Here is a 17,563-nt window from a genome sequence, read left to right on the forward strand (position 1 = left end):
AAAGAGACAAGGAAGCTGAGGTGAAAACACTTCTCTCTGATTCGTGATACATGGAATTCATTCTCTGATTTGAGACCTTGCTCACAGTACATGAAGAAAAAACAAAGAGGCAACTGAGGGCAAAAGAACAACTGAAGGATGAAAGCCACTCTGAAATCCTGAGGTTGGTGCTTGTTCTGGGGAGAGAGGTGAGTGAGAATACCCCGTGTTCTTTCCATCTTGGATGCTTGGAAATGATGGTTAAAGGTTCACCCTAAGAAGAGCAAAGCCAAGTCAGGAGGGTTAGAGCATCACTGAGAAGTGTTTCTAGAAGCTTCTGTTACAAAGATGTGACCATCCCCAGCCCCTTGAACTTCCTACTACACCTCCAACCAGTCTGTTCCTCACGACTTCAAGCTGGGAATCATTTTGGATTTTAGTTTTTAACAGTTCCACTTAAAAACAAATGGCCACATTTTCTTCTAGAAAATTCTGAGAAAGGTTCTATTAATAATTTGTCTTTATGTCTGCTAGGGATTAAATGACTTTCATGGTTCAGGGATCTCATATAGTTTATACAGTCCTTTGTAAGAGGCATACCATTTAGGTAACCAATGGCAGAGCAAAATCAATTTCCCCAAAAAGTAACCAACAGGCAATAAGACCAAATACCCCAGGTGAATCAATTCAGTTCTATGAAGTGTACAGTTCTATATGAATAACTTGCCAAGTAACAATGACTGAAAAAAAAAAAAAAACCATCAACTAGCAATGCCCCCAAGAACACTAAGGGAAAAACTCTTCAGAAGATCCCATCCTGTCATATTCAAAAGTAACTGATAAAAGCCGAACAAAATAATAAACACTCACACACAGGCAAGTTCAGCTCTCCTTTTGGGCACCCAGCACTGGTTAGAGTGTTCTCGTCCTCTCCCCGTGTGCCTCCAGATACAAACCATGTAACGTTTTCTAATAGCCAAATGATTTGACTGTTTGCTAGTCATTTTCAAACATAAAGTTTTGATTTCATCATTTTTCATTCAAAGGTTCTAACAGGGATGCACAATACATAAATTACACGGTTTAGGTTCTGGGGTGGAACTCATGTAGGGCTCATGCTGAGCACACACAAAGCCCAGGGTTCGAATCTTAGCACCGAACAAACAAGCAAGCACACAGAGACTGAGAGTGAGAGGTAACTGGTAACTACCCATACAATAACTTTCACGAACTGGGTGTATATTAACTGCGTCAGCCTCAAGGCACAGAACCTGTGAGCCACCCACATCCTAGCTTTTCAAAAGCTAGTGTTTACCCTCCTCTAACCAGATCCACAGATGGGGAACTCTTGAGAAGTAATCAGAAGACGTCTTCGGAAATTTCGATCGTGTTTTGCTTAACAATTCGTGTCACACTTTACGATTCAACCAGAAGGTCTGGGACTGGGGCTTAGATGCCTATGATTAAAAGAGATGACTCGATCTGAGGATTAGACTTACATGCAGCTGCACGAGCAAAGATCAACGTCATTCTGCTTCTTTCTAGTATAATATTCCTGTGTGTGTGTGTGTGTGTGTGTGTGTGTGTGTGTGTGTGTGCTGAAGCAGAGGCCCCCAGGCTTGACAAATGTCATGACAATGGAGAGGGAGGACCCTACCCCAAAGATGTTTTTGTCTGCCATTTACACTCTGGGCTGTGAGATTTCTGAATTTACAAGAAAAGCAAGTGGTCCATGTTTTTATGTAAAATTTCTCAGTGGAAGCACCAGAACCTGTCAATATTTTCTCTTTTAAAGGGTTCTTTCAGTATTTTATATGTATATGTTTATATACATGTGTGTTTGGACACTATATTCATGGGACTGAGTTACAGATGGGTGCGGATTGCCATGTGGGCGCTGGGAGCTAGACCCAGGTCCTCTTCAAGAGCACCAAGTGTTCTGTACCACTGAGGCACCACTCCAGCTCCTGACTCAGTATTTTCTACAACACCATCTACGGAGCAACATAGTTTATAGCTGCCTTTCTTCCTAAAGTGTCCCAGGTACATCAGGAGCACAGGAAGAGAGGCAGGAAACACAGCACACAGGCAGAAAAACACATTTTTAGAGGCTCTTACTATGTGGTTGTAGTTGACCGGAACTTACTATGTAGATTAGGTTAGCCTGAAATTCACAAAGATCTGCCTGCTTCTGACTCCTGGATAGTAGAATTAATTAAAAGCGTGCTGTACCATATGGGGCTGTAGCTCATGCATAGGCGTGGGTCCTGTTGGGCTGAGTTGCTGATCCCATGTGTCTGCCACGGCTCAGGGAGGCAGAAGCATGGGAATTTGACTGAGTTCACTCCACACAGTGCCAGGGGGTTGCTGGGCTATGAGAAGCCACCGAGCTCCACTCTGGGCGTGGGGAGATCTCAGTCTGAGACCCGTGGGGGCAGAGCTCTTGGGTGGGGACCCCCGGGCAAGAAGGCATGCAGGGATCAACTGGTCTCAGACTCCTGGGCTACCAGTCGCCACTGGGAGCCGCAGAAGAGTTAAGACTGGGGGCTTACAGGCTGGACGGGCCTGCAGCCAAGAGGGATGAGGGAGAGAAGCTCCGGCAGTGCCCTGTGGGGTAGTGAGACTCTTGGTCGTGGCGACTCGCTTGGCTGGGTCCTGGCTGGCTTGACTAGCTTGCTTGAGTTGGCAGGCCTCTGTGGCTGGAACGCAGAAAGGTCCTCCAGGCCGGAGATTAGGTGGTGGCTCATTAGTTGAAGGCACCCTCTACAGTTCTCCACGGCAGGCCCCCAATGACAGGAGGAAGTCCATGATTTTAAAAGGTTTATTGTCATGGCAGAAAGTGATGTAGCTGTACCCTGTGTCCTCAGGGCGGGCCTGAGGTTTGTAAGGAGGAGGGTCTGGTAAGGAATGCTTAATTGGCTATGCTCTCTGGCCTTTAGGTATCTCATTAATATGAGGCTCTGCTGCCTGTAGTCACGCCCTTTACCTGTGGAGGGGCAGGTTGGGGCATTGCCCCACATGACTGAAAGGCAAGGATCAATGGAGATTTTTGGGCTCGTGTCAGGAGCTTGGAGTCTGGGAGCGTGGCGAAATGTATGCTGTCCCTTGCAGGGATACCTGTTGGTATACCATCTCTAGCCAGTGCTCCACCAGAAACCATGCTAGCCTTTCACTGTCCTCCGCCCCACAGTACCACATCTGCTTGAAATACACTTTTGGTGTAAAAATTTCAAAGACTAAATTGGGTAAAATTTTCTTCCTGAATTTCAGGTGGGTGTCTGAGGTAAGATAAGATACACATATTTTCATTCATGTTATCCTGGAGGCAATACATTCTGATTCAGAAAAAATAAAATCTACCCCAGAATCCAGTGTGCCTCAACTTAGTAACATCTCACATCCCTGTCCCAATTCGCTCCCATCACACCATGGGGCTCTCAAGTGAGAAGACCAACCATGGGGCTCTCAAGTGAGAAGACCAACCGGAAGGAAGCCTAGTGAATCACCACAACTGAGAGATCCCAGTGAATACAGGAGGGCAAATGAGTTAAAACTGCACTTTTCTGATCTTCCGGATGTTTTTGTTTGGTTGGTTTTTCGTTGTTGTCTCTGGGAAAATTACAAATAAATTATTAAAAAGCAGTCTGAGACAAGATGGACTTTTGAGATTTCTAAAAGTCTGAGAGCCATGCATTTCCCCACGGCTGACAGGACTCAGTGCCGGCTGACAGGACTCAGTGCCGGTGGTGGCCCTTGACAGATTAGATCTATCCCTGGCTGTGGCCTCCATCTGACTATTCACAATGACAAAACCAAAAACTATGCATGCAAATGAGTTCTCTTTGTCCCCGTAGGATTAGCTTTAAGTGAAGGCAAAGGCAATGGCTTCTCTGTCCTTGGCTCTGACTCCTCTGACTGATAGGGCTCTGACAGGAAGGCTGTGGTAGATCAAGGTCCTGATCCCAAACTCCCTCCTTGCAACCTCAAATGTGAGTAAGACTCCAGCCCGAGTGCTCGTAACAATTCTGTTACACAGGCCGTGCTCACTTGTTCTGTGGATGCACATATGTGGTAAACCTCAGAGAGGGCTACAGCTATCATGAGCCGGCCACATCCATCCAATCAGCAAATAGGTATTCTATATGGAGCCTCTTACAGGGTGCCATGAGGTGCCTCGGGAGAGCCTCATGCGTGCATCACGGAAGCCTGTCTCTTGCTTTCACGGCGTTTGAGTCTAAGAGGCACTGTTAGAGCTGGGCAGCAAGTGATGGGAGGAGCTTGGCAACACACTCGGAAATGTTGGGGGCTGGGATACAGAGACTGGAGCTCCTCAACGGTTTATAGAGGTGACAGCCTTTGAATCAAATCTTAATTGCCTATACACATGGGCATATCTACTAAGACATAATTTCCATTTTCCAGATGCTTTTGATGACTACCATATATTCAGTGGGCAGAATAAAGTCAGAGGTATGTAGCCCTGGGGATATATTAACGTGCCTAAATCCTAAGACTATGGGACAATGGAAGTTCTGAACAATGTGTCCAAAGACCCGCCTTCAAATGCCAGCATAGTCACCTATGTTTGACAAGACCAGGACTGGACACACTTTCTTGATAGCCTTAGTCATTCCAGTATCGTTCAGTAGGAGGCAGTATGATCAGTTAAGTTATAAATATACAGACAATACCCAGATCAGATATTGATTAAAAACATGACATCAAATGACCCATTCAACACATCAGGGTTATCTGGGGATATGCAGATGACCTCCATTTTTATTTGATTTATCATAACTATTTACCAAGCTCTCCTGTATTCCAGGTACTGACAACACACAGACCAAGATGTACCAATGTCTTTCAGGTTTCTAAAGTCTTAACCTAAGATCACCTCTCTATACAGGTAATTCACAATTTAAACAAGCAAACTTTTGGAGGCTAAAGCCCAGTGTTTAAGAGTTAATGGTTAATGTTGCTCTTGCTGAGGAAACTAGTTCAGTTCCTAGCACCCACAACTCCAGGGTATCCAACATTCTCTTCCAGCCTTCATGGGCAGCCACCCCTCCCCCTCCCCCAGCATACACATATGCCTTCACAGACTCATATACACATAAAAACATTTTTTAAAAAAATATCCACAAGGTAAATTTAACTGTTATATCCTACCACCGTACTGATAAAGATCGCCAAAGACAACACTTACATTTGATAAACCTTCTTCTCTGCTGCATCCTAGTCCAAGACCTCTTTCTATATATGCTCTCTTTTCATCTTTAACAGTGAGTCTATGCAAAGGCTGTGACCACCCCCCCAACCCCCACCCCACGCTTCAGCCCTGCATGCAGCATGTCTGGAAGATGAACGAGGGAAGCTGACTCTGGAGCCCATGCTCTCTACAAGCCAATGGAGTACCGTACCCACAGACACACTCTCTGGGCTCCACTACTCTCTGTGTATGCTGGCTTTGTGCACCTTAGCTGTGGGTTTAAACAGTATTATGCATGCTCCATCTCAGACTGCAGCTATAGTTTAGCTGTAGAGACAGTTGCTTAGCTTGTGCTAGGTCTTTGTGAGGTGAAGATTAGAGACACATGGGGCAGCAACAGATATCCATACTCTGTCTCCCAAATCTGTGAGGCTCATAGACATCTTTTTGTTTGGTTGGTTTTTTCGAGACAGGGTTTCTCTGTGTAGTCCTGGCTGTCCTGGAACTCACTCTGCAGACCAGGCTGGCCTCAAACTCAGGCTCATAGACATTTAAAGTTACAACTCTGTGTCCTGGAAGAGTCTAAGTGAGGTGCCTAACAGAATGCCAAGCAATTTACAGAGAGACTACACAGAGTCTGAGCAGTGTGTACTCAGCTGACTCATTCTATCTACCTGGTGCCTCTGAGGGAAAACGGACCTGTGACAAAACTCTAACCAGATCTAAAGCCCTCACTTTAAAGACCCACTTTAAAGACCCAAACAATGTGATTTGTTCCAGAACCAGGGTTAAGGCACACTAACTTTCCCAAAGCCCCGTAAAAACCCACTAATGTCAGAGATGCTTTTCTTTTTTGCAAACAGCTTCTTGTTTTCTCAAAGGACAAACAACTCGAGAGAAAAGGCAGTGATATATTGTACACATGATTGATCAAGCAAAAATGTCACTGCAAAGCTAGAGGGGACAATTCAGAAAGAAAGGAGAATACGGAGTGGTCAGTCCCAGGGTTGGGAAATGCGTTTTATTTTATAAACAGCACTCTAACTCGGAGAGGATGCCCTAAGGTACATAAGAGGCTCTTCTAGTTTTTCTAGGCTCCCCAAAGTGCAGCTCAAGATCCAAAGACAACTATAGTGTGACTTAGTCATAAAACACACACTACTGTGATGCCTGTGTACTTAACACAAACCAAACCAAAATGTCAATGCACACTTTTTACACACAACTAGGGCACTGCATGCTAATGTCTAAAGAATACTCACTATCACTTTTTGTCTTCTTTCAACAGGAAGTAGTCACACTTACCATTATCATCGTGAGTAAACAAGACCGTATAAAACTTATACTAATTTTGCCTTTATAAGAGACACATGCAATTCTTCATCTAAACTTGTGATCGTTTTAAACACTAACAGTATCACTTCATTGAATGTGAGGTCGGGGTATACTGATGCTGAAGAATCACTCGCTTTATTTCATTGATTCAGATTCACTTTTAGAAACTCTGACAGAAAGGAGAGTGTCCATTTCAGGAGGAGTCTACACACTGGCTCTAAGGCAGTTCTAAGAGGGTTCCCCAAATTATTAATAGCACTAGACTGAGACACCAGAGCCTGCCCAGTAAAGTGGGGGTCAGGATCTCAAAGTGCCCATTTTGAAGGAAAATACAAGATTGGTTTATAGTTCTTAAAAAAAAAAAGATTTATTTATTTATTTATTTATTTACTTATTTATTTATTTAAGTGTATTGTAGGTGTCTTCAGACACACCAGAATTGGGCATTGGATCCCATTACAGATGATTGTGAGCCACCATGTGGTTGCTGGGAATTGAACTCAGGACCTCTGAAAGAGCAGTCAGTGCTCTTAATCTCTGAGCCATCTCTCTAGCCCTGATTTATAGTTCTTCAAAAGGTTATATATTTACCTTGTGTATGGGTGTTTTGCCTGTGTCTACTTCTGTACACACATGCATGCAGTGTCCATGGAGGCCAGCCATAAAAGGGCATGAAGTCACTTGCAATCTGTATTACAGACAGCTGTGAATGTCTATGTAGGTGCTGGGGACCGAACCAGGGTCCTCTGGAAGAACAGTTAAGGCTCTAATTGCAGCCTTGGCTTACAGTACTTTCTTCATTGTTTGTTTGTTTGACATAATCTTGAATAACAGCTAGTACATTCTTCTGAATCCCTCTGATGTAAAATGTCTATTATAAGTAACTCATCAAGAGCCAACATACAGTGATGAAGTCAGAACACCTGATGTTAGAGTCCTCCTTGTATCTCAGTATTGAAGGGGCTCTAAAACCAACTGTGAGAGTGAAAACCAATCACACCTTCTCACCAGGTCAGAAACCGCCAATCCACCAAGACTACAGGCCAAGTACTGAGCTGAGCCCGAAATGGAAGTGGGCATGGGGTGAATGTATAGGCTTCAGAGCACAGAAGCCCCACCATGTCCTCTTGGCAAAGAAATGAAAGACATATTTCAGGAGTCACAAATAGGTGAGGTAAGGTTTACACATGGTCCTCATCACAGGTCCTTCTTGACTGACACAATCAATACACAAAAGGGCAGAATTATGCTAAGGATTCATTGATGAGGAAACCTTTAAAATAACTCACTGAACTTGTCCGGTGAACTTGGTAGCTCAGCACATAAGATAAGAGACTGAAGCTGGAGCTGGGGAGATGCTTAGTGGGGAAAGCATTTGTTGTACTACACAAGGATCTAAGTTCAGATCCCTAGAACCCAGGTAAAAAACTGTGATGGCACACTGGGGTGAGGAGCAGGCAGATTCCTGGAGCCCATGGGACAGGCAATCTAGCCAATGTGAAGACAAGGCTCAGCAAGAGACCTGTTTCTGAATGAATGAAAGAGTGAAGAAATGAATGAATGAATGAATGAATGAATGAATAAATAAATAAAATAAGCAAGCAAGCAAGCAGTGGAAGGCCAGCAAATGGCTCAGCAAGTGAAGATGCTTACTGCCAAGCTTGAGGATCTGAGTTTAATACCCAGACCTAATGGCAAGAGAGAACTGACTCCTGCAAGCTGTCTGTTCATCTCCCTGCATTCACTGTGGCATGCAACATGAATGTATACACTTGTACACACACACAAACAATATTAAATAAATAAACAAACAAAGATACACATTTTCCTTAAGCAATGAAGAACAATAGAAGACACCTGCCATTTCTGTGTACAACACACAGATGTATGAACCCACATGCATATGTATGCTCCTTGACACAAATCCATACCCAAAAATTATAGTAACAATTTAAAGCTCTTTAACTTGGCTGTTGGAAATAACAGTATTGCAATAAATACTTATGTGCAAAAAAAAAAAAAAAAAAAAAATCTCCCCCCAAACAGACAAGCAAACAAACAAAAACAACTACAACAAAACCAGAGAAAAAGTCACTAGAATAGAACAATGGAAGGAAAGGCATCCAGAGCCTGCCCCAGCTAAGCATCTATCCCAGCTTCAGACAGCAAACCCTGACACTATTGCTGATCCCAAGAAGTGCTTCCTGACAGGAGCCTGGCATAGCTGTCTCCTGAGAGGCTCTGCCAGAGCCTGACCAATACAGATGCAGATGCTTGCAGCTGACCATCAGACTAAGCACAGGGACCCCAATGGAGGAGTTAGGCCAAGGACTGAAGGAGCTGAAGGTGACTGAAATCCCATAGGAAGAACAGCAATATCAACCAACCAGACCCCCCAAAGGTCCCAGGGACTAAACCACCAACCAAAGAGTACACAAGGGGTACCCAGGGCTCCAGCTGAATATGTAGCAGAGGATTGCCTAATCTGGCATCAATTGGGAGGGGAGGTCCTTCAGTCCTGTGGAGGTTTGATGACCCAAGATAGGGGAATGCTAGGGCACTGAGGTAGGAGTTGGTGGGTGGGTGGGAAAAAACCCTCATAGAGGCAGGAGGGACAGAGGAGGGAATAGGGGGCTTGTGGAAGAGAAACTGGGAAGGGGGATAACATTTGAAATGTAAATGAATAAAATAACCAATTAAAGAATCCCAAACTATCTCCCTCTCTCCCGTTACTTTTTGCTAGGCTGAAATCTAGAGCCTTGTGTAGGATAAGCAAGTGATCTACCACCGAGCTACCTCTCTCCAGTCCACATATAAAATGCATTCTCTAAAATGTGAAGCATCGACAGTCTCATCTGAAAATATTTTGTGTTAACTTTTGACATGGAATTTTTAAAAACAAAATTTTAAGAACAGAACAACAAACCCGTGTAACGATAACCCAGCTTTAATAATTAGTAGTCTATGTATTTCTGTGGGGGTTTTAAAATCCCCATCATAGTGCCCACCCTACCTCAAGTATTACTTATATACAGTTACCTTTTGGTGTCTGCAGGGAAATTTGTTCCAGGACCCCCATGAACACCAAGATTAGAGGCGATATGGAACACTGTGATATACATGTATGCAAATTATTATTCTACTATTTTAGGGAACAAGGCCCGGAAGAGTCCAAGTATATGCAGGAAAGCTGTAATTTTACCCCAGATATTTTCATTCCGCAGCTATGGAACCAATAGCTATGCAAGGTCATCTGTATCATGTCATCACATACATTATTTACATTTCTAAGAGGTGAGATCTCTAAAAATAATATTCCCAACATTTGATAAATTTTTCAAAAATTATTATAAATATAGCCATATGCCTAAAACGTTTTCTAGAGGAAATACTCTCCCTAAGTGGCGATCATCACTAAGGGAGGAGGCTAGAGTAGTGGACAGGCTTCAACCCTTCACTTGCCATTTTCTAGTTCATTTAAACTGGACTGCAGTGGACACAGCATGTCTATAAGAGCAGGGAAAGGCTATGGCAACCACAGAAAGGTCTAGAGTCTGGCTCGATGTTCGAGGACCAGTTTGAACAAATTCAACCACTAGCAGGTGACAGTGTCCACTCCACAGGATAGGAATTCTCTAAATGGGTAAGAAGTCACAGAGCACTGAGGCCACAACGACATTGCTAAACATGATTATGACTCCGACTGTGTGCAGGATGACATCCTCCCGACAATGGGAGGATGAACTCCCTGGCTCCTCCTCCCTCCTGCCAGAGCCAATCCCAGCAGGCTGATGAAATCTAACACAGAAAGAACCAGGGTTTACAGGCATTTCAAACCACTCCTTTTTTTCTTTCTCTTTTGAACAAGTCAATTAACTCTCTCCTCTTTTTTTAAAATTCACTCCTTGTGCCTTCTTTGCCTAACCTGTTTGAAAATGTGATTTTGCTCCCTGGTGTACCATCTGGTCTACCTGACTCTGAGTTGTGAGTGCAGATGCTGGGCCACATGTGTGGATGTTATTTACACTGAATTCATTCAGCACAAAGGGCTCTAGAGCTTCCAGTTTTCTGATTGGTTGAGTGGGAACTCTGAGAACATGAGGTAGAAGACAGGCTGAGTTTCAGGACTTTTTGCAAGGATGTCACACAGTCTTTACAAACAGCTACAGAGAGAGACAGAAGTACTGACAGCAGAATCACCAAAACTTAAAATCCTGAACGTCTAAATATATTTGAGAGTATCACTTTTCACTTCCAAATATTGCCTAAACAGGTTAATAAAATATTCCCCTGTAAAGGTCAAAAAGAAAATGTCTTTAAAGACCTGACTTTAATGTTCTGAACTTTTTAAGTTTTCAAAGGCTTGAACATGAGAAAGTTCTAAGAATTTCAAAATAGTCCGTTCTTTTAGTTAAATTACAGCCTGCCCTTGGCAAATATTTTTTTTTCTTTTATCATCAAGTTTAACAAAACTTGATGCTTCTAGTCAGAACACCCAAGACCAATTCTCCCAAGCGCTAGCAGTCAAATGACTACATCAGAGATGACAATTTGCCACAGCTACAACCAATGGCTACTTCTTTTATGAAAACGTGTACCAGAACAACGTACGGATGACCCGAAATGAAGCAAGCCCACAGTGTGCTTGGGAAGGCTAATGATAGTTTCCATACACTGCCTGACTTCACTCATGTGTTCCTGTAGCTGGAGACAACTTCTCGCAGCCAGGAGAGATTCACTCTACAGCTGGTTAAAAACACCAACGGAAAAGTACCAGGTGGGGTTGTCCTGTTCCCAGGGGTACCTGTTTCATCTGGGGAGCTGGGGGAGGCACTGTCTTGGGACAACGTCGTCCAGCTGGATTCCTCGTCGCTTGGTGCCAGGTTCTGGATCCGATGGAGAGCACAGTCAGTTTTGGCTCCTGTTTTAGGGTGGTCTTTCTTGGTCTCTGGGCTGGACGATACTGTAGCTACTTGGCCATCCTCAGGGCTGGACTGGGGTTTGTTTGGTTTCTGTGGCAGCAAGTCCCCATTCCCAATGACTACTGGGGCTTGGCCTGGGGCTGGCTGGGCTTTCTCCTCTCCAACCCCTTGGCAGGAGCCCAGGTTCTGCCCCAGCTCTCTAGCCGAGGTTTCCAGGTCTGCATAGTAATTGAGGAAGCTCTTAGTTCTCCTGGGCTGGGAGGGCAAAATCTCACAGCCTGAGGACTCCTGTGGGTGGAGATCTTTAACCTCCAGCTTCTCAGAGGTTAAGTTGATGACTGCTGCAGGGCTGAGGTTCTTGTTGGGGTCCTGTTGCCCCTGTTCTGCAGCCTTGCGGAGCTGGTTCTCCCCATTTTTAACCAGCTTGATGTTGGCGGAGCCGTTTCCCAGCAGAGGCTGTACAGCTGGATCCGAGAGGCCCATGGCCGCCTGAATATTAGTCAGTGCATATTTTTTCCTGCATTTGGGGGGTGTGCTGTTCTTGGCATCTGAGTGTTTGATCTCTGCATTTAATAGTTCATTGTGGGAGGAACGGAGATTGAGGGTGTTCGGTGGTGTGGCTGGGCTGTTCCGATTTGCAATGTCTGTGGTTCCGCTGCTGGCCATAAACACTGCCAAGGTGCCAACACCTGAGTCAGCTGTGGGGAACAGAAGGGAAATTGGTTGTAAGGCACAGGTCATGACCAAACACCTTAGCGTACAGTGTGAGTGACCACTTCTAACAGAAGACTGTAAGAACAAACACTTCTGTCAATGAGACCTTCTTATAGAAATGACCTACTTCACTTCATAATGGATTCCTATGTTAAACAGAAGCAAAGAAAGGCTTTATTGTGGAAACCTCGAGGCTAATTTACCCAGAAGTTACGAAGTCATAGGCTCTACATTTCACTTAGCATAAAGAACTTGCTTTTCCACATTTGTGTTTGAGTATTTTCGGTCTGGTCAACAGTCTTTAATCGCCACAACTTTGAACACTATCCTCTTTCCAAAACTGCAAAGTCAGATCTTTAGTTTTAAGCCTGTAGTTTCTTTTGGTAACATCATCATCAATGAGAAAATTGCCCTGACATTCTTTTTGAGCTTCAGGGTTCTTAACTAGCCCAAAATGTCATTCCTTAATGATGATTTCCTCCAGTTATGTTTCAGATTGTATTCTGAAAACTTCCATTAGAATGTACTAGCATCTTTGTGAACATCTTTAATTTGGGCATAGTGCTACTACTTGTAGAATAATAATAAAAAAAGCTTTGAATAAACAGCTTCATTTCGCAAGAACAGAAACAAGTGTACACATGCACTCACACACGCACACACAAACAAAACTATTACTAGAGACGCAGCCCTGGGCTATAGGCAACATGTTAGAGCCCCCAAGGAGTCTGAATGTATTCTACTGAATTAAAATAAAACACAGGCTTGGCTGTTTGCCGTCATCATGTGCCCTGGCAAAAAATGCGTAGGAAACGAACTGACAGTTGCATTTATCTCAAATGCTCTTTGTACCACCAGAGATTTATTTCGTATGTCTCCTGCTAGGAAGAAAGAATGGGTTCTCAAGCTGCTGTCTGTGAGCGATGGCTTCCTTCTTATCTGATTCTTGACCATTCAGACTTATGTGATCACCACAGCAGTAGCAGAGGGACCAAGAACAGCTTCTTCCATTCATGCAATTATATTCTGGCCACTCCCTCTCCCTGACCTGGGCAAACAAGGATCCTCACAGAGGTATGGGCAAGAATATCCCTGTCATGAGGAGCTGAGAGGCATCTCTGTATCATCAAAATACACAGTGTTGGCCATTTTAGAGAGAGCTGTCACAGTTTCTAGAAGCACCCATTCACTGCAGGCATTCCTTAGTAACACATACTCACGTGGCCCATGAGACAGTTAAGGGCTGTGATGCCCAGTGGTTAGACTTTGGATCCTCTCTTTTAAGGCTATTATTTATAAAGACCACTGCTTCCTTAGGCAGCATTCCAATCCTGAGCTCTGGTGTCTTGTTTCAAAGTAATAAAAATTACAGTGCTTTTTCCTTTTAAATAATATTCTGTCAATTAATTTTTTACATTTTAAAAATGACAGACTACAAACCCACATAAAGTTTTCCTCAAGACTTATCTATGGCATAGAGAGTTACTTTTATACTCTTGGGTATTACGAGAAAGTGGAAGCTAGGTAGTTTCCCAAAAGGCATGGCAGAAGTTGCCATGAGGCTGTTTTATAATGTTAGGTATTGGATCCTGATAATGTTATTAGGAAAACATTCTAGTCTACTTTCACTCATAACCAAAAATGTGTATAGTCAGAAGACAGGCAGCTTAAGGATTCCTTGCTGAAATGTCAATATTCCGAAGTTGGAAGGTCTGTCTGAGAATATGCCTCCTCTCCCAGTTCCTCAACTGACTGCCTACCCCAACCCACTCACAGGCAAAGCAGAAGGGCTGGCTTTAGAACTAAGCACACAGGCGAATCCCTAGAGGTGGAGGACTGCTTCTGGGAGTTAGCGCATCAGCTAGGACAGGTAAGAAATAGTTTAAGGTTACCAAGGACAGTTCTGGAAAGCATGAGGCTATGGGAAAGAGGCTCCCAAAGTGAGAGGCGATAAAGTTAAGGTCGCAGACCCCAACGTCAGTGGGGCAAATGATAACGATCTGCCCAGGCTTCTTGCACGCTGAGTCTAGGACAAATTGCTTCTCTGAAAAATGGGTTCAACATGCCTGGTTGATAGAGAATTCTGATGAACACTGGCAGGGAGCCCAGCATAGTGCCTCACAATACACCTGCGCTCCCCTCATGTCTGTGTGTTTGAGTTCTGGGTGGTAGAAATAATTCTTACTGCAGACACATGGAGAGTTGAGCAGGCAAGAAAGGGACAAAGAAGCTGGGTCTACAAGGGCTTCATGATAGGTAGGCATCCAGAAAATTCCAAAGGTTGCTGCCACAGGCCAGTCAAGACAACAGAGAGAGGACAGAAGGATTGAGAAAGGTCACTTAAAGTCTGACTGACTTCCAGTTCTTATCCCATCCCTCTTGACCAGGCCATATTGATGGAGAGGTAGGTGCCCATCTGCCACAGGATTCAGGGGCAAGACTGAGTTGAACCCAGTGACCTAAACAATAGGGTGACTTCCACCATATCAGCCCCAGAGCAACAACACCAGTGGGTGGAAAGTGATCTGTAAGATGTGTCATGAAGAATCCAGTGGGAAAAGACACCAGCATGAGGACGAGTGGGGTCCAGGAAGCAATGGGGTTCTTGATTGGGTTTCATTGAAAGGGAGGGCTGGCAAGATAGAACAGCATTTGCTCAGAAGTTCAGTTCGGGTGATAAGAGAAGAGATGGGCACAGTGGGCCTTCCCTAGCAAGGGTGCATACATGAGGAGGGAGAGGAGAAGGAAATACCACAGAGGGAAATGGACCCTGGGATCCAGGGTGGGACAAAGTCACAAGAGGGTAAGGAATTGGGCCAAGAAAAGGTCACAGGATTAGAAGTACAAGGAACAAAGGGACAAAGAAGTGTTCTCTACCCCCTAAAAGAACCCCAGTGATTTGGATGCTTTTAGACCAGGACCGGGACTTCGAGTGTTCTGTGGATGGTTCTTAGGCAGAGCCAAGGCTCAGGAGCACTAGAGTCAGAAGGCCAAAGGTTTGGAAGAATGGACTGCCCTCACCTGACACACAAGGACACAAGCGAGCAATGATCTGACTGAACACGTTCTTGTCCTCCTTCCCCGTCAGCAAACTCCACTCTTCTGTGAGTCACGGTAGACACCGCCTCTTTGTAAAGATGTCTCCCTGCTCCAGGCAGGACTCCAGGGCTCCTGGCCTCCACTCCTTGGGTCTTTTTGAAAACATCTCTAGTATACTTTAGTAAGTTTGGAGGAAAATGAATATTCTCTGTCTACAGAAATGAAAGGCCGGCATGTCCTCTCTTGCACTATAATCTTGGCCTCTTTTGATCTCTCTACTCACTCAGTTTCAAATGTTCATCTTTATCCTGCTGTATTTCCCTACAAGACTGTGGCGTCTGCAACCAGCACAGCAGAATATAACAACAGATGTCTGTAGGTGAGGTCGTAAATAACACTAATAGAGCATGTGTTTCATTAACATCTCAAGATATAAAATTTCAGTCAACTGTGATGGAACATGCCTACAATTCAACACTTCAAGGGATGAGGCAGGAGGATTGTCATGAGTTTACAAGCAGCATGACCTATATGACGAGACTCAATCCAGCCTGGGTCACAGCAAGAGCCTGTCTTAACACCTACTATCCTAAATAAAAGTCCAGGCAGCTGGTTACTACTGTTCAGTTAACAGAAGGTTCGTTTTTTCTGGAAACAGAGATCAGTGGTCATCATCTCAACTTTACCCACACATAGAAGCTGATCAGGAGTTAAATGAAGCCCTTCAATCTAATATCTAGGTCAATCTGTCTTGCTTCTTCAGTCTCAGCTCAAGAAAATTCTTGCTGAAATCTACCATGACTCCAGAGACTAAGAGAGCTGTAGGTAGATGTTTTATGACAGAGCTGGCTGCTGTATTCCTCTCTCAAACATGACTGGTCCTCACAAGCCAGCCCACTGAACCTCATGCCTCCATGTGGGAGCCCCAGGAGGCCCAGCCAAAGCTCTGCTGAATATACATGAATGTTCTGGTTACTTCTGTGACGTCCACCAATCCAACTCTGGGCCTTCCTCTAATCCTTGCCTTCAACACATCTAGCACCTGCACCTTTAGTAAAAGGGAAGGGAAGAAAATTAAATAGACCAGGGAAGCACATCATACCATTTTAGTAAGTTCGGAGAAAAACGGATATTCTCTGTCTATAAAAATGACACTCTCACTGTCATCCCGGCTTCTTTCGATTTCTCCTGTCAATGTTTAGGACTCTTCAGCCTGTCGTTTCCAACACTGGAGCCGTGCTTAGACTACAATCAATAGCTTGTGACTTTAATCAACTCCATGCTAGTATTTGTTTCTTATAGTTTCAGGAAGGGTCTTACTGAGACCAGAATGGCCACACACTTGCTCTGCAGTCAAGGATAAGCATAACTGTGAGCTACCCACCTACACCCAAGTGATGGGACACGGAGTTTACTATCATGCCCTGCTCTTTCTCCCTCCTCCCCCATTTTTTTTTTTTTTAATATTACCAGAATTTCCTTTTTATAAAATCTGGCATCCTTGTGAATTTATTTTCTCATTAAGTATTTATCAGGCATCCACTATTCAGCAGACTCTTCCAGTCCAGGAAAACAGCAGTAAACAGGGTAAGCACAGCTGGTGAGGATGAATGCACAATGCCAGTGGCCACAAGGACTGGCTTTGCACTCCGAGAGGGATCTTCGTTGGGATCCGTGACTAGCTAGCACACTCACCATGACTCTAATCACACTGTCCAGTCAGACTGTGATTGACAGTTCATATTATTGTCAATTTGACAAAGTCTAAAGTCAGGTAGGAGACAAATCTCTGTTCAGATCTATAAGAGACTTTCCCAGGTTGTGTAGGCAGGGAGACCTGCGCTAAATATGGTGGTCATATTCAGTCACTATTCCAGGGCCTGGGGCTGGAGCCCTGGACTGAATAGAAAGTGGAGTGAGCATCAACATTCAGGTCTCTCCATTTCCAGGCTGCAGAGGGACTGTATCCTTCATCTGCTGCCATGGCTCCTGCAGTGATGGATCTCGCCCTCAGACTGACAGCCAGAGGAAACCCTTCATTCCCTCCCTTGTTTTAGGTATTTTATCACAAACTGAGAAAAGTAACTACTACAAAGGCCCAACATTAATTCAAGGGGGATCAATTTCTATTTCAGAGATACAACCAAGTTTAGATTTAAGAGAATGACAAAAACAAGTGTCATGATTCTCCTGTATCCCTGAGAAATAACTGTTACTTTTGACACACATGTCTTCCTGTTAATACATTCTTGGGGAAGAGAGCCTCCCTGGTACCCATTCCCTCTCATTCATTTAATCTTTCCCTCACTACTCTGCTGTAGACATGTTGTAACAATGAACAAAACTATAAAGCTAACAAATAAGA

The 17,563-nt window shown here is 44.2% G+C and overlaps 1 protein-coding gene across 14 annotated transcripts in view; it reads right to left on the minus strand.

Moving 5' to 3' along the window:
• Apbb2 (amyloid beta precursor protein binding family B member 2) overlaps positions 1-17,563 on the minus strand; it is a 333,238-nt gene that overhangs the window by 147,189 nt on the left and 168,486 nt on the right. For all 14 annotated transcript variants that reach the window (XM_034509338.2, XM_076938580.1, XM_076938574.1 and 11 more), the window contains one exon: positions 11,328-12,143. In XM_034509338.2, the coding sequence (XP_034365229.1) occupies positions 11,328-12,143 (816 nt within the window). The remainder of the gene's footprint in view (positions 1-11,327; positions 12,144-17,563) is intronic.

Source organism: Arvicanthis niloticus, chromosome 7, assembly GCF_011762505.2.
Source record: "Arvicanthis niloticus isolate mArvNil1 chromosome 7, mArvNil1.pat.X, whole genome shotgun sequence".
NCBI lineage: Eukaryota > Metazoa > Chordata > Mammalia > Rodentia > Muridae > Arvicanthis > Arvicanthis niloticus.